The sequence below is a fragment of the Aricia agestis genome, chromosome 4 (assembly GCF_905147365.1).
Source record: "Aricia agestis chromosome 4, ilAriAges1.1, whole genome shotgun sequence".
Classification (NCBI taxonomy): domain Eukaryota; kingdom Metazoa; phylum Arthropoda; class Insecta; order Lepidoptera; family Lycaenidae; genus Aricia; species Aricia agestis.
In genome coordinates, this window is record NC_056409.1 from 18,292,222 (window position 1) to 18,312,286 (window position 20,065).

The 20,065-nt window shown below is 39.1% G+C and overlaps 2 protein-coding genes across 3 annotated transcripts in view; one reads left to right on the forward strand and one right to left on the reverse strand.

The window, feature by feature from the left end:
• LOC121725872 (3'-5' ssDNA/RNA exonuclease TatD) lies at window positions 1-13,703 on the forward strand. The gene is made up of 6 exons (XM_042113017.1): window positions 1-110; window positions 185-360; window positions 1,068-1,166; window positions 1,542-1,705; window positions 12,573-12,919; window positions 13,327-13,703. The coding sequence occupies exons 2-6, from the start codon at window positions 219-221 to the stop codon at window positions 13,487-13,489; spliced, it is 915 nt and encodes a 304-aa protein (XP_041968951.1). The 5' UTR covers window positions 1-110; window positions 185-218; the 3' UTR covers window positions 13,490-13,703.
• LOC121725870 (polyribonucleotide nucleotidyltransferase 1, mitochondrial) overlaps window positions 5,846-20,065 on the reverse strand; it is a 25,011-nt gene continuing 10,791 nt past the window's right edge. The window contains exons 12-16 of one of the 2 annotated variants that reach the window (XM_042113016.1): window positions 18,786-18,926; window positions 17,891-17,983; window positions 17,278-17,439; window positions 6,898-6,901; window positions 5,846-5,856 (exon numbers count right to left, since the gene is read on the reverse strand). In XM_042113016.1, the coding sequence (XP_041968950.1) occupies window positions 17,287-17,439; window positions 17,891-17,983; window positions 18,786-18,926 (387 nt within the window). In that variant the 3' untranslated portion in view covers window positions 5,846-5,856; window positions 6,898-6,901; window positions 17,278-17,286. Of the gene's footprint in view, window positions 5,857-6,897; window positions 6,902-17,208; window positions 17,440-17,890; window positions 17,984-18,785; window positions 18,927-20,065 lie in introns of those variants that run through there. The other variant, XM_042113015.1, reaches the window with a different exon arrangement.

Genomic DNA, 20,065 nt, shown 5'->3' on the forward strand with positions numbered 1-20,065 from the left:
TTTATAAAAAAACTTCAAAAACATGGTGGCATCTCAGTAGGAAGGTGTATTTTATAACTAGTCATTAAAAATTAAAGAAGCTTATTAAGCAAGTGTGTTTGATTCAATTTGTAAGTATGGTTTGAATGTTAGCTCAATAATGTGTTGGAAAAAAAAATTAAGCTCATGCCCTCGTAATTTTCAGAGAAACACCACATAAATAAGCTTCACAAATCAGGATGACGTCCGAAGAAGTCCAGATATCCGAGCAACTCAAAGGGTGTTACGAAAATCTTATTGTAATTGATATTGGTGCCAATTTAACGAATAAGAAGTACGGCCGTGATCTCGATTCTGTGATACAAAGAGCAAAAGATGCAGGTGAGGATACATTAGCTGCAATTACAGACTACAGAGCACCAACATCGCGTGCAAATATGTTACATACGTAACAGCGGAACCCTCGTTTTGATTCAACACTGAATTAATAGCTTTAGTGAAAATATGATAGTTTACTGCTCATAGAAGCACTTATAAATATTTCATGTCGTCTTGCTTGTTATATTGTTTTTTATTATTGTCAGCCACTGCTACATTCCAGGCTACTCTCTCAGAAGATAGTTTAGATTCATTAATCAACAGTCTACTGTAAATCATATAATAATACAACATAACAGAAGCTAATTAACATTGTGGGTATCACAGACATAATAGATTTTCAATATGGTTATGTGGCAGCAGGCTGCCGCTTGGGAATTGATGGGCTAAAAGTAATAATTTATAATATATAATATAATCTTAAAATATTGTAACCCTTTTCAGTTTTTGTGTACATAGTTTATAAACATTTAACATGTATAATTGAGCACTTCGCTAGTGACTCACATAATAACCAGATGGCCACTTGGCACTGACTGCACAGTCTGGAAATTAAATCATCCTTGAAAACCTTGTTTACACTGAATATGATTCGGAGGTTATATTTTCCTAAAAAGGAATTTTACTTGACATATTTTATGTACACCCTGTACTTTCCACTCTATTTACTTGTTTTGGATAATGAATGAGTTTGATGTTTTTTTTTGTAGGTGTACAAAAAATTATGGTTACTGGCACCTCAGTGAGGAGCAGTAAAGAAGCTTTAAGACTGACTAGACTTTACCCGAGCACTATTTATTCAACCGCAGGTGAGCATTAATGCACTACTATTAGAATTCGGAACCATGACAACTTTGCATATTGTAAACAACAATCAAAGCATTTGTTATTCAAAATCCCTAATTAAACTTGAGTCACCTTGTGGATTGTTAACTACGAAGAACCTATACACATAGATACTGTGGGTTGGCATTATTATTCTGGGTGGCTTTATTACTAGCATTAAAAATGTTCTGACACAAATTTTGCTTTATGATGTATCATAGAAGATAAATATTATTGTTAACTGACCATTTCTATTAATTGTATATATTTTTACATTTTTTAAGAAAATTTGCAGTAAAGTTAATTGTTCCCTCTTTGCCTGTTTTAATAGATGTTTCACCCAATAATCATTTTCCAAGGTGTACATCCTCACGATGCCAAATCCATGGTTGACGAGGACATGTGGGCGGAGCTCATGGAAATAGCAGCTGCCCCGGAGTGTGTCGCTGTCGGGGAGTGTGGACTTAACTACAGCAAGGAGTTCTCCGAGCCCCATGTGCAAAGAGAGGTGTTTAAAAGACAGGTGAGTTACGGACACACTTTTTTTTGATAAAGATTCTACAGGCAGCCTTAGCCTCGTAACTGAGGTATCATTTGAACTACTTTTTGAAAAATAAATTGATAAAATTCAAATGTAGGTCTTTAGGAGAATCTTTCTTTTTGAGAGGTTTAATGTGACAAAAAAGCAGTTGATATTATTATTAGAGCTTAAGTCTGATATTAGTAGAGAAATATGGTATTGTATTTCTCTACTAATATCAGTTTCAATTTACACAGAGCTTTAGCCATGGCATCAAATGTAATGCCTGATACACATTATTCATAAGTCATAAGAGACTAAAGCTACCTGGCTTCAAACTTCAAGGACGAATGCTACAGAAGTTTCGGGAAAATAGTTGTTTACACCTGAACTGTGATATCATTGGTTTGATCTCCGCGCGGCCAGAGGTCGGCCGACCACGAGGTGCTGTTATGATATTATGAGCTGGATCAACATAGCCCATAGGGTTGTCAGATAGTTAAAAGTTAAAATACATATAATTGCCAAATTTTTATATAAGCATTTCCATGTTGATTAATCACAGAATTTTTCCTATTCTAAAAAAACATACAATGTAAGTACATATAATAATAATATAATATATTAAACATAAATACTAATATTATAAATTCGAAAGTCTGTCTGTTACCGCTTCAGGCCCAAACCGGCAAACCGATTTTGGACATATGAAAAGCCGGCGCCAGACATGTGCTTCAAAGTTTGAGCAAACTTTTTGAAAACTTTGACGTGCGCAAACAGGATCACAAATATGCCTGCCAGACTTGTTTTCAAATGTTTCACGGCACAGTTATTACAAAGATGGCTGACAGATTGGACGACTATTTTGTGGACGCTATCAATCTATTTTATTTGAGTGCATTACATTTTTTATAATATATAATTAAATTTTTGAGGCTTTTGCTTGAAGTAGCTTAAGAAATTCGATAACTAACTCATTACTCCAGTTCATTATTGATGTTCCAATCTACAATTGCTCCAAAGTCCAAAGTTTGTGCGACAAGTGTGGCAGGCCGCACACACTTTGAAGTTTGTTTACTTTGATGTGCGCAGAAAAACCGACTCATGATGGCAAACTACTAACAAATGTGTGTTCAAACTTTGCACAAATAGGCAAATGTCAGTGCCACACTTGGGTATTTCCGTATTTCAACACATGTCTGGCGCCGGCATAATAATATGATATTTTTTTATCTCGGAAATATGTACGGTTCCCGCGCTAGAAACAAATTTTCGCGCAACGGACGGAACGGACTTAAGTATAAATCAAGCAGTTTGTAAGTTCTTTCCGCACTAGTTTGTTAAACTGACGTTCTGACATAGGAATAACTGTATGTTAAATGTTTTAATGTGTTAAGAATTTTAATTTCGCAGTTTAACGGTATTTTTGTTTTGATTTACTTGCGAAACATGCGATTAATGCCATATTTTAAAAGTGTTGCTCAAATTCGGCCCTCGCCATTTCCTTCATTCCTTGCTTAAATGTTTATTAATCATAAATTTAACTACACTTTCACCACTTTCTAACGTTTTATGTGGTTTGTGATATTTAACGTGTTTACACAACACGTGTGTAACAATGAGATCTGTTATCGCCTAGCATCTAGATTAGAACTAGATAAGTCTGTCTGCTTTTGAAACTTCTTATCGGTCAGTATAAAATAATATGTTAATTAATTAGTCATTATTTTGTTATTGCTTATTATACACTAATTAAAAGATAATTTAGCCGACCGATAATATTTTTCATTGCATCGTAAGCTCGTGTATCTATGAAACTTGGAAACCTTCCAGAATTTTTAAAGTTTTAATTAGCGCCCAAAATAGTCTCATCAAAATCAGGAAACGTGGAACTGACAAGTTGACAACCCTATATTTGTATCAGTTCAGTGACTCAAACGTTCACGTCACGAACTATATTTAGGGCCGAGCTGGAACTGTACATCTGGACGTAGTTTCAGGGTATTTAGGATATGCAGTTTACTAAACATTCGAACACGCGTACGGAACTTGAAAGCGATAATGATCTAGCAACGGAAATACGTCTGTTTCTCGTATATTTATCAGTTATCGCTTCTAGTTAAGCATTAAGCAATCCTGCTTGACATAACTTTATCATAAGACTGCCACGTGGATTGTTATTGGTATAGCTACTGGGGTCAGAAAATTAGAATGCTGTAGTAATTATTATCAACGATCATAACGGTTTGGGTCTCTTGAAAAGAAGTTTATTTCGCATTAAGAGGAGTCCACACCGCCCTTTTTTCCATACAAACGTTGTCCCCTGTTTCCTCCCTGGATAATGAATGAAATGAAATGAAATGAAATAGTTTATTAAATCAAGTTACATAGACTCATTTGTTAGTAAAGGCTTATAAATTATGTTAGTAAAATTATCTTTATAAGTTTAAATAAATAATATTACCTATTTTGAGTACATTGTGCATCACCTCTGCTCCATACCGTTAGATATGGCACAGCAGTGACGCACATATGGACAATCGAGTCGACTAGCTATCATAGCAAGAATGCTGTTGGTACTCCCCCTCACTCTTCGCACTAAAGACGCGCATCGTTTGCGCATAGTGGCGTAGAAGCAATCCACGCGTGCCTCAGCAAACATGCCCGAAGCGCTGCAGTAGCGGGGAAGCCCCAACAGCATTCTGAATGCGTTGTTAAACTGGACACGAAGAGCGTTGTAGGCCCTAAGCGTGTATGTGTTCCACAGGCTGCACGTGTAGAAGGTCGTGCAAAATGCTCTGAAAAGAGTAATCTTGACCGACCTCGTACAGCGCGCAAACCTACGGACCAACATATTAGCACGAACCGACAACGCCCTTCGTTCTCTTTCTATGTCGTCATCGTCCTTGAGGTCGGAAGTCAGCATATGTCCTAGATATTTAAACTTGTGTACCCTCTGTAACACGCAGTTATTAATAGATACAGAGGGCACATTCGACCAGCGTCTACTTCCGTCCTCAAAGACCATGACCACACTTTTTTTGACATTGTAGACTAGTCCATGCGAGGCGGCATACGCTGCACACATGGCTACCAGTCTCCTCAGCCCACACACTGATGCACTTAGCAGCACCATGTCATCCGCGTAACTTATATTATTAATACCTACTCCATCTATATAGCAGCCGACTCTGGTGCTGCTGAGCTCACCAATAAGGCCATCTATATAAATATTAAACAGGGTTGGCGAGCATAACCCCCCCTGTCTCATTCCACACTCCAACACATATGGCGCAGACAGCGCACCATCCCATCTAACGCAATTGACTTGGTTCCCATACCAGTACTTGAAGACTTTAATTAGATCTGGTGGTAAATTCCGATGTTCCAGCTTCTTCCATAGTATGTCGTAGGAAACCAAGTCAAATGCCCTAGACAGGTCGAGGAAGCAAGCAAAAACTGGTGTTTTACGTTTATTGTAGTATCTGACAGCATGCTTAAGACACAGTATTGCACTTTCTGTGGACAATTTAGGTCTAAAACCAAACTGATTGTCATGTAACTGAACATGCTTATTTAACTGTGTATTAAGCAAGCTGTCAAACACTTTTGACAAGATGGTAGCCAGTGATATAGGCCTATAATTACTAATGTCGGCTAGGTCACCCGTTTTATTTTTTACAATAGGTACTACCACTGTGCGCATCATATCATTTGGCATGTAACTATGTCCAATACAAAAATTAAACAGCATAAAAAGCAATCTAGGAAGATGTGGGCCAGCAAACTTTAGATGCTCAATACTGAGCCCGTCGTGGCCAGGCGATTTTCCTTTTGACATGGATTTAATAACATTAATTACTGACTTAGTATTAAAAAATATATTCCTGTCCACGACGGGACCAGCACTCACCATTGAGAGTGAGGGCCCAAGAGGAGACTTTATTACAAAGTGATTCGCGAATAAATTTGCAATCTTATTAGACTCATTTACCCCGTTAATAGAAATCGGTAGGCCTGGCCGAGCTTGGTGCCTATTTGTATGTTTCCAAAAAGAACGGAAATCATGTTTAGAGTGGTGCGAGGCCAGGATGTTCATTTTTATTTGCGTCTCATGGTTTTGACACCACTTCAGTCTAGACTTAAATATTTTTCTAGTTAAACACATTTCGTCATAGGTTTTGCCACAAATAGGTTTACCAGATGCAACCCATATATTAAACTTCTCCTTAGCCTCACGGTGCGCCTGCGCCACATGTCTATTCCACCCCGCGACAATTCTCCTCTTAGGTCTCACATTCTTACTACTTATTATAGACGCTTCCCTAAGGGCATCGACAATCTGTTTATACAAGTTATCTATTATACTTCTATGACTTTTGTCACAACACATTTTGTCACTACAGTTTTGAAGTTCAGAAGGAAAATCAATATTTCTTAGCCTACTATGACATTCGTTTTGGTAGGAAGAAATTTGTTTTTGTGTGCGCTCCCCCCATATAACCTTATTATGACTGAAAATTGTATCTACTTTTGTTGACAATACATTATCTAAATTAACCTCAATAACAAGTGGCATGTGATCTGACCAATAAGTATCACACAAAGTATATACACTTTTAATTGAGTTTGCAGCTGATTTAGTTATAATGCAATGGTCGAGCCACCTTCTAGACCCGTGTGCGTCACTGACAAAAGTGTAGGTGTCCGAATTTATACCCAACTTTTCCATATCAATACATATCCATTGCTGCTCCGCACAAAAATTATCAAGTTCGTAATAAAAACGTTCGTATGGGTGGGCGTTTAAGTCCCCCAAAATATATACACAGTCTAAACTACTACTGTCAATAATAGCACTTACCGAACTGAGCGTATCAGTAAATTCCACAAGATTGTTTACCTCATCTGTAGGCATGTACACACTCATCACGAGTATAGATTTCTGTTTTAACACTATTTTAATAGCACATATTCGCGAGTTATTGCATTCCACTACAGATACGTCACTAAAAACACTGCGCCTCCACAACAGGGCCACACCGCCAAACGGACGACCTCTTATCAGGCCAGCCTGCGTGTCCATAGCCGACACCCCCGTGCAGCCGAAGTCATCACAGATCGTATTTAGAAACGGGATATCTTCCTGTGTTAGCCATGTTTCCTGTAGGGCTATTATATCTGAGTTTTTACACAAATCTCGTATGTTGTCAACGGAGCGTTTAACATTTTTGCAGTTAAATGTAACAAAATTATAAGAATGCATAACTATGTAATTTGTATTTTGCCGGCATCTCTTTCAGAAGTTACATTTTGTTTCGTCTTGAAGTTAACAAATCGGCGAAAAATAATTCCTTTAGGCCATAGTTTATCGTCCAAAAACAGAGATAGCTTATGATGAGGCACAAAGAATTTATATGCGTTATAATCGCAATCTCGTTTCATTATAATTTTTTCGGGCTTGATAATTTCTTGTGTTTTACATTGCACATAGGCAGCGATGTCAGATTCGGATGTATTTTTATGCACATTCGTAATAAAAAGGGGTACATATCGCTCCGCCGCTTTAAACTTCTCCTCGGCCTCAACTAATACACTCCCTTTCTTCCCAACAATATAATTCTTAGCCTTACGGGGCCTTTTTTGCACTATCTCCCAGCCGTCATTCACAGTGTTTTTCGTATTCGACTTTATACGCGCGGCATACGACTGACATTCCTCTGTGCACTTGCCTATACACAGCTGATTGGTAACTTGTTCGTTATCGGTTGACTCAGCGCAAAGCGGCCTCGATAACGGGCTTTTAATATTTGTAGATTTGCCCCTACCGTCATTTTCAACACTGTTTTCCAGGTTTTTGGTATTTATTTGCACCGAACTGTTTATTTCGTTGTTGAAATCAAAAGATTCATCCAAGTTTGACAAGGCTATCGGCCCACTATCTCTATACGCACCCCTTTTCATGTTTATTTTTGCTGACGAAAAGGGAGGCGAAGTACTTGTCGATTGCAATACTTCTTTTTTCAGCTCTTCTAGTTGTTCAATTGTCACGTAGGACGATTTTATATTCTCGATTTCGCTGCGAACAATTGCTAGATCCTTAAGTAGCTTCGAGGTATCTAAGTGATCAAATGATATTGGTGGGAGCTTATCTAGATCCCGCGCCACGAACACCGGGAGAACATCAGGATCAGTCACTTTAAAGAAGGAAATCAAGTCATAAAGAATACGATTTTCCTTGCCTTTTCCTTTGCGACTAATTTTATGGAAATCCTTTGGTACCGAATCAAAAAGTAACTCCTTAGATTCTTTTATCTGCTCGCTCGAAAATGTTGAAGCACATATTTTCACTAACGTCTCTTCATCTGCAATCGATATCTTATTTTGCAAATAAGAAAGCAACTCATCAATCACAATATTACAACTGTTGCACTTAATTTTGACCGACATTTTAATTGCACACAACGAACACGCCCGCCACTGACGGAAGTGCACACAAGTATAATGCTAGTAGAGTTATAATTTTTTTCCTGAATATCTATATCTGCGGCCACTAATACAATATCCCTATGTTTTCTTTTTTTCATAATTTAATTATTAAATATAAGATATGAACGTTCAAAAACCCAAAAAAATGGCCAGATTTTCCGCTGTGTTCAAACATCCAGAAAACAGATTTGACCAGATTAAACCAAAAAAAAAAAAAACATAGGAACACAGCTCAAGCCTTTCTTTAATCTTTAATGAAAAAAGTACTTAAATCGGTTAATTTTTGGAGAAGGAATCAGGGGACAACGAATCGTTGATTTTCTGCAGTTGTCTCTATCGCGTTCTGCGGTATAGGCTTGAGGTAAGGGAGACAGCTATAGATATTACACGTAAGTACTTTTTTTTCATTTCTCTAGCCCCTGGTGTATCCTCTTAAGAAGCTAATAAAATCGGTATTTAAAGTTTATACCTTCTGCCTTTTGAATTAATAATCATACCGGAAGCAGCTTAAAATACAATGGAGCTTCATATCTTCATCGACACATCTATATTTTATCATAAGATCTAAAAGGCGTTTGTTATTTCATCCATTTCCTTTGACATTTGTAGGACCACATTCTGTCTGAGCTATTCTCGTATCCTGTTCGATACAATTTATTTGTAGTAGGAAACATTAATTTCGATACTCGATAATCTATGCGTTAAAGGAAACATTAATCTTGATATTTGATGGCCATGAAAGCGCGTGCTAGGAACGCTTGTGGTTTAGCCTTGGGATAGACAAAGGCCGATTTTGATGTGCACTAAATGTGCCTTTATAGTTAACTAGATGACGGCCGAAACTCCGTTGCGCCAAAATTCCTTTATCGCGCGGAAACTCGCAAACTTAGATCCTTCTTTTGAGAGAAAATTTTTGAAAATAGAACAATGTTCGTATCTCGGAGACATCTGAACCAGGTTATCGCAATATAAGTCTCAGGTTGATAAAGTTTTCAGATAAGATTTAAGAGTCTTGTCTTAAAGTAAAAAACCGTGTTGGATATATTTTAGACTAGATGACGCCCGCAACTCCGTTGCGCCAAAATTCGTTTATCGCGCGGGTACATTTTCCCGGGATAAAAAGTATCCCCTGTCCTTTCTCGGGACTCCATACCGAATTTCAGCAAAATCGGTTCAGCGGTTTGGGCGTGAAGAGGTAACAGACAAATAGATAGACTGACAGACGGACAGACAGACACACTTTCGCATTTATAATATTCGTATGTATTGCTTGTTTTCTATGAGAGGCCGGCCCGGCCTCCTATAGAAAACAAGAAATGGAAAGGGCGTAAGCGACAAAATGGTTTTTGTCGCGTAATTTAAGAACCATAAATATATTTCAAAAAAGCTATGGGCAAATTAAATTATATGCTTGAACCAATCTATGTACAAATTTTGGAAGCTTAAATCACTTTCCTATGTTGGCAAAATTAGAATCCCTTTTTTACAGAGGTCTTTTGATTGATTATTCTGTGTTATAAAAGTAGACCAATCGTGTTATGCTATGGGTAATTCAAAGACAAAGACATGATGAATACTGACAATGAACTTTAATTTCTTAGCTTTAGTCATTGCTGAGAAAAATCGATATCGCTACAGCCAAATTATCAAGGCGTCGCCTTAACTCATGAGTCACGGAGTCATGGTCCTTCAAACTACTTGGCAAAGCAATTGGTCCCTTCGCGTTCGGTTTGCACTGGCTTCAGCGTTAATGTCAACATGACTTATCTGAATAGCTTAAACTTATCACTGCAATGTTGTCACGCTAGACGGCAGCGCCAGCATAGGCAGTAAACAAAAATGTTTGTTCGACAACGTTTCTATTAATATTGTGATGTTTGCAACATTTTCCTTTTGGTAGGGTTATTTACTGTATGTGTTAGTAGCGCCCTCTGATCCGATCTTCGCGTATTCCCTACTGTGGAATATGAAGGATTTTATGCGTTATAAATCTATATACAGTGTGTAACAAAAATAAGTGATAATACTTTATGGTGTGTACGTGTTCCTTATAGAGAGTTCACTGTGAAAGTAGCAGCGACGAAGGACGAAAATTTTTTTTCACATTTGTATGGGCAAGGGCCCGAGGGTCACGAGTTTCCCCATACAAAAGTGAAAACAATTTTTGGTCGTTCAGCGCTGCTACTTTCACAGTGAACTCTCTACAAGAAACACGTACACACCCTAAAGTATTATCACTTATTTTTGTTACACCCTGTATATAAAACTCAAAGGTGACTGACTGACATGGTGATCTATCAACGCACAGCCCAAACCACTGGACCGATCGGGCTGAAATTTGGCATGCAGGTAGATATTATGACGTAGGCATCCGCTAAGAAAGGATTTTGATCAATTCCACCTCCAAAGGGTTAAAATAAGTGATGAAAGTTCGTATATAATAATACTTCTTAACGCGAGCGAAGCCGCGGGCAAAAGCTCGTATAATGTATTATGTTTTTCAAAACCTGATGTATGATGATTAATTGCAAATATTACTCGAATAAACTAAAATTAAAAAATATAGGTATAGTTGCAATATTATGAGATTATGATATCACTTGAAAGTTAATAAATCGTTAGCTCAAGTTAATAAGCAATAAAGTGGTTGCGAGAACCATAAACATTTAACACATTTAACAATTTACATAACTACGATACGCAATGTAATTTGGAACACTTTGATAATAATGATTACCTAAACTATAAGTTTACGGCAGGCGTAGAAGTATAAAGTTTTAAATTACCGAAACTTTAAAACCTTGTATTTTGTGTGATCCTTCGCAAGTAGTCAGCTCCCCCGTCCCTTAAGATAGTCTTGTGATTCTTACTATGCTCGGTAAATGTCTTACTTCTTAATCGTTGACGAAGGCCGTCTTTAACGCAATCTGTAAGGTTATATTTATTATGACCGCAGCAAAGCATGCGCAAGATGCATATACTTAATAAGTACACGACATAATTACCCGACCACGTTAAGAGAGTTGTGTTTTTCGACTGTATGTCGACTTGTTTTTGGGACCCAAAGCTGCCATTATTACGTTACGTTTTTAATAATAACATCTTAGATAAATGATTGGTCTCGCGCGCGCGCTCGACTAGATACCGCGCTGTATAGAAAATACAGATTCCCGAATGCGGCACCTCAATATTGTAGTGTGTGTAAAACAATGCACAAATATTGTTGTGTGCGTAGATAATCGGGTTGCCAGATACGTGACTGGTGCCCAATCAATGGGGAAAAATTAGTTGCTGTGGTCTTGTAATTTATTATTATTGTATAGTAAGTAATTTTTCAATCACCAGATAAACTTTACTATTGGAATAAAGTCCATTCGAAAAGAATGCGATAAAATAACAACGTTGTTTAGGTCAACGAAATATAATGGGTACAATATTGATGAGAAAACAATACAAAAACAATGGTAGGAAGTTTAACGAAAGTTGAGAATGAGTCATAAAAAAGCAAATGTTAAATTTGTTTTCTCATTTGTTACTGTATTGTGTACTTACATAAAATATAAACTGTATTTAAGATTTTTATTATAATATGATACTCATAATTCATATTTATTAATACACATTCATGATCCAGGAACTTTGAAAACTTTTTGTTCCGTTGGCGGGATTGGAACCAGCTACCCTAGCTAGAGATTTTAATGCGCTCATCCACTCATCCACTATGTATATATAAAAAAAAATAAGATATAATAAATAAATAAATAAAAATCACAATCTCAGAAAAATTTGGGAATTTTTAGTTTATGGTAATTGGTAACACTGAACATCAAGCGGTACTCCGATCCTAATTTTCAGGTTTATATTATTTTTCTGTGTTTATGACGATTTATATAATATTTACTGATGGTATGCGATGCCAGTACCCTTCTTGTTTCTTGTAGTGTTATTATTGCATAGTCTCACTACGCAAATTGGCATTTTGCTACGGACGTAACTTAAAATTTCGAAAATTATCGACACATCTACCTCACCCGAAGCTTGCGGCGCGACTAGCGGGGTTACGCCCGATGAGGCGTATTATTTGTTGCCGCATTTTTCAAGTACTCCGACGGTATCTAGTCGTAGCGCGAGCGCGAGACCAATCATTCATCTAAGAGTAACTTATTTGTTTGTAATATAACATAATCTTTATTTTTAATCCGCATTACTGATTTTTCTGACCATAAAAGATAATGTAAGAAATACGACAATTTCATTTCATATCTCACGATATGAAATGAAATTGTCGTATTTCTTCTGCCTTCACATTAAGTCGCGAGTAGTGCGGCAGCCGCGCGACTTATGTGTTAGGCCTTATGTATTAAGAAACTATTCGTTTCAGGTGGAGATGGCGTGCGAGCTGCGGAAACCTCTGTTCGTCCACGAGAAGGAAGCTCAGGACGATCTGCTGAAGATTCTAGACGAGTTCGGTAGCCGACTGCCCCCAGTAGTGATACACTCGTTCACCGGCTCCGTGGAACAAGGGCTTAAGTACATCGAGAAGGGGTTTTACCTGGGGATCACGGGGTATATCTGCAAGGACAAGAGCGATGGAGGCATCAGACGGCTGCTGTCGGAGGGAATTCTGCCGCTAGACAAGCTGCTGGTGGAGACCGACTCGCCGTTCATGTACCCCAACATGCGGGCCTCCAAGCTGCCCTTGCATGTTAAGGACTCGCTAACTGAGAGGTAATTTTAACTTTCTTAATTTCTTAGGGTGTTTACACACGCGCCGCGGCGACAGCGCGCCGTGTGTATACAGCCTTAGTAAATAAATTCATGTTTTTTTTTATCATTTGGGTTTTGCAATATGTAAATATTAATGGGTAAATATTATTTTTATAAATAAAAGGGACACCACCTTTTATTTATAAAAATAATATTTACCCCACGCTCACTACTCCACGAAGCTCTCTGTGTTTGATACATTGGAGAAGTAAATATTTTTGTTTATGTTTACGGGAGTGTAACTCTATTACTCTACCCACTACCGTCTGCGATAGCAAAGATCGCAGATTGATTCGTTCAAATAAGAATCGGGCTTTAGTTATCAGACTTATTTAAAGCTTACTAATGTTTAATTAAATACATTCCAGATCCATGAACTTCGTGAACCGCTACTGCACGTTCCAACGCAACGAGCCGTGCGCGCTGCCCGCCGTGGTCGAGCTAGTGGCCGGCTTCCTCGCGCGCGCGCCGGAGGACGTCGCCCTCGCCACAGCATTTAACGCGCTCAAGCTGTTCGGTCTTAGCCAGTGATTGTTGTCAAGAATCTGTGAAGTCGAGGGGTAGTCGGGATGCTCGAGTAAGTTTAGCGGCCTGCAGGAGCTATAGTGGCCTTCGGCAGCCCGTCTGAGGCCCCTGGTGTGGGGTAGTGCGGACCGCGCTTAACTATGATATATCTCGCCCTTCCCCTCCGTAATGAGGCTTCCGGGTGCTCGCAAAGCTCGCTCGAAAATCTGCGGCCCACATGGTAAACCGGCGTGAAACAGCGCTTGCGCTGTGTTTCGCCGAGTGAGTGAGTTTACCGGAGGTCCAATCCCCTACCCTATTCCCTTCCCTACCCTTCCCTATTCCCCTCCCTTCCCATCCCTACCCTCCCCTATTCCCTCTTAAAAGGCCGGCAACGCACCTGCAGCTCTTCTGATGCTGCGAGTGTCCATGGGCGACGGAAGTTGCTTTCCATCAGGTGACCCGTTTGCTCGTTTCCCCCCTCATTTCATAAAAAAAAAAAGAAATCACCAGTAACCTAAGGTTTGATTCACTTATCAAACAGATATTCGAGATTTTTTTCTAATAAAGTGCCTCTGCTGCAGATTATCATGAAGTTAAGAGTCGAGGCGTGTAACGATTACAATAAGATTTATATAATCGATTTATTTATAAATTATATTTATACATTAATGTTACCCTTTTAATATTTTATTATTTAGTTACTTCGGACGTGATTTGACGAAAATGAAAATATAATACTCGTTTATATGACAAACATGAGGTTTATGCAGGGTATCAATTGGATTGGCTGCTTCGTCCCTGTTAGAACAGAGGCTACACATTAATTTTACATATTTTATTTCTTGCCATCATACGTAAAGACTAAAATTTGCCTTTAGCTTCGAGGTTATGCCGTTTATTGAATGAAAATTACTCGCAAAATGTTCAATCTTATGCCATTATTGTGAGCATAATATTTTGTCTGTGGTTGATTTGTCTATAATATTTATGATTGTGCTTTTTATGTTAATTCCTAATTGTAAACAATGAATTAGTTTTAAAGAATATAGTGGCAATAGTTGGAGATAGTCGTGATGATCTCAATATACGAAGTGGTTATTTTTGTAACTCTATGAAGTATGAACTAACTGTAGACTAGGGACTGAACTATATCATCGAAATATTCCTGCTTTTTAATCTGTGTACAGAGCCAAAAGTTAGGTTGTATGTTTGTTGAAAAATATATGGTTCGGTTCTAGTCTATGAAATTACATTTACATATGTGAAATAACATATTTAACTATTTTTGTAATGAATCCCACAGGTAGATTAATACAGATATTGATATGCATAAATGTACTGAGTTATTTTTAGACTGGAAAACTTTATTATTTTTGTTGCTAAGAGCCATAGTATCATTTATTAGTATAAGAACTATGCCACTGTATTTCGCACGGTGTTCGGTGTATTCAGCTCTGCGCAGAGCGCTCCTATTCGAAATAATATTTAATAATATCAATCGAATATATTGTAAATAGTTTAGTTATGCTGGTAGTCACAACGAAATCAAAGACTGCAAGTATTAACCTATGTGGTATTTGATGTTGTTTTTATACCTATGTTTAATCATTGACTGCATGCGACATTGACATCTATTTATATTCTACTAGAGCTAAGATTCGCGTGTAGTCCACCCGAGAGTATTGTTATAAATTCCTTATTTTTTTTATAATATTGTTAATAGTTGTAAGCGTCTCTGGGAAGCCTGCTGGCGATGAAATGAACCAACTTATACATATTGTAGTCAGTAACGTTGTACTATAGCGTTTATTTCATCGCTGAGCAGGTTATATGTTAATAGATCCCGGAACTTAATGTAGTGCCTTCGACAAAACGTCCTTATGTGATACAATATTTTTCATAAAATGTACAGTTATTTCTTTCAATAAAATTTTAAATATAAAATTCTTGTTTTACTTGCGTCTCAAACACAAAATGGACATATTATCACTCTCGTTACTGTTAAGGAATGGTAGCTGAAGCTAAAAATTAGTTATATTTATATTATTATCAAAATAACGAGGCGAGAGTTTCATACTAACTTTGTTTTAACATAAGAAATTTTTGCACCACGAATCGACGTTTCGACTTAAGAGGATACACCAGGGGCGAGAGAAATTGAAAATAGGTATTTGAAAATGTATTGCTGTCTCACCAATCTCAAGTCTCCCACTGCAGAGCGCGATAGAGACAACACGACAAACGTTCTAATAAAAGAACAGTAAAACTTCAATTCGTTGTCCGCTGATTCCTTCTCCAAAACTTAACCGATTTAAGAAATTTTTTCATTAAGAATTAAAGCAAGGCTTGAGCTGTGTTCCTATGTTTTAATTTTTTGGAATATTCTAGCCAGTTTTGTTTTCTGGGTGTTTGAACACAGAGGAAAATCTGGCCATTTTTTTGGGATTTTGGACGTTCTTATCTTTTTTAATAATTAAATTATGAAAAAAAAAAAGAAAACATAGGGACGTGCTAATAGTGGCCATAGATATTCAGGAAAAAAATCAACTCTAACGGCATAATCCAGGGAGGAAACAGGACAGCGTTTGTATGAAAAAACGTTGGTGTGGAATCCTCTTAAGTGTACTCGATACAAATATTATTTGACAATTAATTCTAAATTAAAAACAAAATATTACTGGAAGTAATTTTATTTAATAATTATATATTATTATTTACACGTCTTTATAACAACTAATTATACTGAACTATTCTCGGTGCGCGGGTCAAAGGAAACTATTAGCAATTAGCATGCTTTTCAGCCCCCTATACCTCGGATGTCGCGCGCAGAGCAACCTAACTAAGCATAATGTTACTTCATATTTGGCTCTCTCTAATTTTAAGATGCTTTTAACACCTTTTTGATCTGAAAATACAACGAATTTCTATATTTTAAATTAATATTAGGTATGTTTATCGTGCCAATTACATCATAATATTCTAAACGTTTGTCAGTCTCTTGTTCCCAAAATTTGTTATAGAATTCGAAATCAAACATCCGATTGAGGGTTTTTGATAATTATTTAATTGGCTGCTAGAAGGCGCTAAGCGCCACCTGGTGAACTCCTTGTTCTCAAAAACTTAAATTTGGGAGTAAGGGCCAACGCTAAAACACAGGCGGATGCGGGCGCGGGCGCACGCGTCGGAAGACCGCCACGGGCCACGAATCCGCGAGCGGGCACCCGTTGCGTGCGCCCATCTCATATAGCGCTGCTAGTATAATTCTTATCTCGGGCGTGTACAGTTGTGTCGAGTAGATTACCATGGATTATTTACTAGTTTATTATTTGGCAAAAATATGTCAACGGAAACAACGTCAACTGCAAAAAGCGTGCGCCCGCGCCGTGTGCCCGCTGTCCGCTGCGCGTGTGACAGTCCGTCGCCCACGTCCGCGCTACGTCGCACGCGCCTGAGCTGCCCATACTATTTTTCATACACACGCGAGCGTGCGTCCGCGCGAGTTTTGAAGGTTTCTTGAAATCATAATATTACTACAAAAAATAATAATGCTACAAGTCTCTATACATATTGGCAACGTCAGCAGCATCATCCCTATAAATGGTCGCTGGTAAGTATATTTTGTGTTTAGTCACAATTTTTTTGCCGAATTGTGAATGCAGTATTGTTCTATAACAGCCTCCTTTTTCGAAGTCGGTTAAAAATCTAAATCATCAAAAGAACATAACTGCATTCATAACTCAATACGTAATTTTGTTGTAGGATGGTGCACAAATGCTTAACAGCGTCCATATATCGTACATCCAAAAAGTGACAGTTTCCTTCTAGCTCTTGTCGAGTTTTCTGACGATGGCTGGCGGGGGCGAGCTGAGCACCTTCTTGGACAGCCGCAGCTGGCCCGACACCGGGTCGCGACCGAAGTACTTCACCTGGATCTCCGACCCCACCTCCAGTCCAAGCACTGATGGGTGCATTATCTGAAAAAAAAAATTATATTAAATAAGGGGGCAAACGAGCTGCAGCCTGCAGGTGCGTTGCCGGCCTTTTAAGAGGGAATAACGCAATAGGGTAGGGGTGGGTAGGGGAGGGTAGGGAAGGGAATAGGGTAGGTGATTGGGCCTCCGGTAAACTTACTCACTCGGCGAAACACAGCGCAAGCGCTGTTACACTCCGGATTTCTGTGAGCCCGTGGTATTTTTCCGGTCGAGCTGGCCCATTCGTGCAGAAGCATGGCTCTCCCCCGTAATCGTGATCATACACACAGTCACAGTGCACAATTTTTTTTAATGATTAAAAATATGGCTAACTAAGACTAATAACTAATTTTACGATACTGTTACTTAAACTAAAACTTAATCTGTTAAGAACAAACTATGATTGTGTCTCCTTAAAGTCTTTCAAAATATTTAAGTGTATTTTATGACTGACCTTTCTGTGGTCGAGCTGCGAGTTGTGCACGAGCGCGGGCGCCATGTTGGGGAACAGCGTCACCATCACGCCGATGTCACGCACCTCCACCACCTGAAAAACGATATAATATTATATAGTATATAGCAGTCGTACTCAACCTTTTTTTATACGCGCCACAAACACATTTTGGTCTTGGTGTCGCCGGCCGCAACCTAAATACCTATGCTATTTGAAAGTGAAAAAAAAATCACGACTTTCAGACGTTTCTAAATTATTTTGCTGGTGGGCGTGAATTTCAAAATAGTTTCAACTTCACGCAGGCTACTAATTTAGTCCCATCAGACAGGTTGAGTGTAGCTGCTCTAAATAATATAATTAGATAAATCAAAGTGCTCACGGATCGAATCGAAGGTGCAAATTGTATCATACTGCTACTTGTATCGTATTATTTATTTCAATTAGGCTGTCACCTATTTTTTTTTAAATGAAATAAGGGGGCAAACGAGCAAACGGGTCACCTGATGGAAAGCAACTTCCGTCGCCCATGGACACTCGCAGCATCAGATGAGCTGCAGGTGCGTTGCCGGCCTATTAAGAGGGAATAGGATAGTAGGGAAGGGTAGGGAAGGGAAGGGAATAAGGGAGGGTAGGGAAGGGAATAGGGTAAGGGATCGGGCCTCCGGTAAACTCACTCACTCAGCGAAACACAGCGCAAGCGCTGTTTCACGCCGGTTTTCTGTGAGAACGTGGTATTTCTCCGGTCGAGCCGGCCCATTCGTGCCGAAGCATGGCTCTCCCACGTACTACGTACGTGTTTGACCGTCCTTTTAGAGCAATAAGGAAATAAATAATAATAAAACATCTGCACGCTGTGATCTCTTTTCTCTCTATAGTAAAGTGTATGTATGTGTACCTTGGCGGTGTATATGGCTCCGAACTCGAGTTCCGGCGCGCGGTCAGCGGTGAGCGCGGCGTCGATGCGCGCGCGTGCCTCGTCCATGGCGGCCTGCGACGGCGCGAACACGCTGTACCGCGTCTCGTCTATTGGCGTTATCTGTAAAAAAATAATAATTTGTAAATTGTAAATATCATTTCAAGTATTGAAAGTTACAACTTACTAATAAAAAGATCCATGTTGTTTAATATTACAGTTGTACAATATTTTATCCTTGTCTGTCAAGCCACTCTTCTAACGTAAGGAAAGTTCTAATTAGTCCGAGGTTAGTTACACAATGTTAAGGGCATGTTTCACCACTTCTTGATAAAGTTCCGGATAGGCTATCCACAACTTATTTGACAGATTCTCCATACTCCATACTACTTTAATGTTGTTAGTGGCGGCCGAAAAGGAAGATCTTCCGACCGAGCGAGATAGCATGCTCGGTCAGGCCGAAGCCCACTGACGTCATTTCAGACGTTGTATATATCTTGCCGTTATTCGAAACTTCGATAGCGCGATGCAGGATTGTTAGGCGAATTGTGGGTACCGCCACATCATTCCCCCCCGAAGACCTGTGGTATTCTTCGATGCGCTTGTGTTGTCAGGTGTGGGCCGAAGCTACGCGTGCAATGACCAGGAGAGGGACCCCGTGCTCTGCTTGCTGACCGGTCGTTGTAGCCTATGGCTGCCCCGTTCAAGCCAGACACGGGTTCGACCGGCGCGGACGCCCAATGCGGCTTATGGTCGAGGCGACCCGGTTATGCTTGATATCTGCTGACGTGGTGCGGAGGGGCGGGGAGTGTTGATGATGATTGATGTCAAGAAGGATGCGTGTTCTTGTCGGTGGTCACCAATTTAACGTTCTTAGTGGCGGCCGAAAAGGAAGATCTTCCGACCGAGCAAGATAGCATGCTCGGTCAGGCCGAAGCCCACTGACGTCATTTCAGACATTGTACATATCTTGCCGTTCTTTGAAACTTCGATAGCGCGATGCAGGATTGTTAGGCGAATTGTGGGTACCGCCACACTACTTATCAGGAAGTGGTGAAACCGGCCCTAAGTGTGGTTGGCCGTTACTCGTACAGCTAAGCAGCTATCAGTGGTTACAGCACGAGCGTGATTTCTGCCTATATAGGATTAATAGGATTAATCATTAATAAATAACTGACCAGTTTTAGACCAGCAGGGTCTAGAAGTTTATTGAATATGTTTTTGATTTTTGCACAATATTACACCTCTGATATTATGGTTGT

What these genes read in the sequence shown, in the direction of transcription:
- LOC121725872 (XM_042113017.1), top strand. Translation starts at nt 219, where the DNA reads ATGACGTCCGAAGAAGTCCAGATATCCGAGCAACTCAAAGGGTGTTAC. An exon ending in ACAAAGAGCAAAAGATGCAG is followed by an intron (nt 361 to 1,067) that starts GTGAGGATACAT and finishes TTTTTTTTGTAG; the next exon opens with GTGTACAAAAAATTATGGTT. An exon ending in CACTATTTATTCAACCGCAG is followed by an intron (nt 1,167 to 1,541) that starts GTGAGCATTAAT and finishes TCATTTTCCAAG; the next exon opens with GTGTACATCCTCACGATGCC.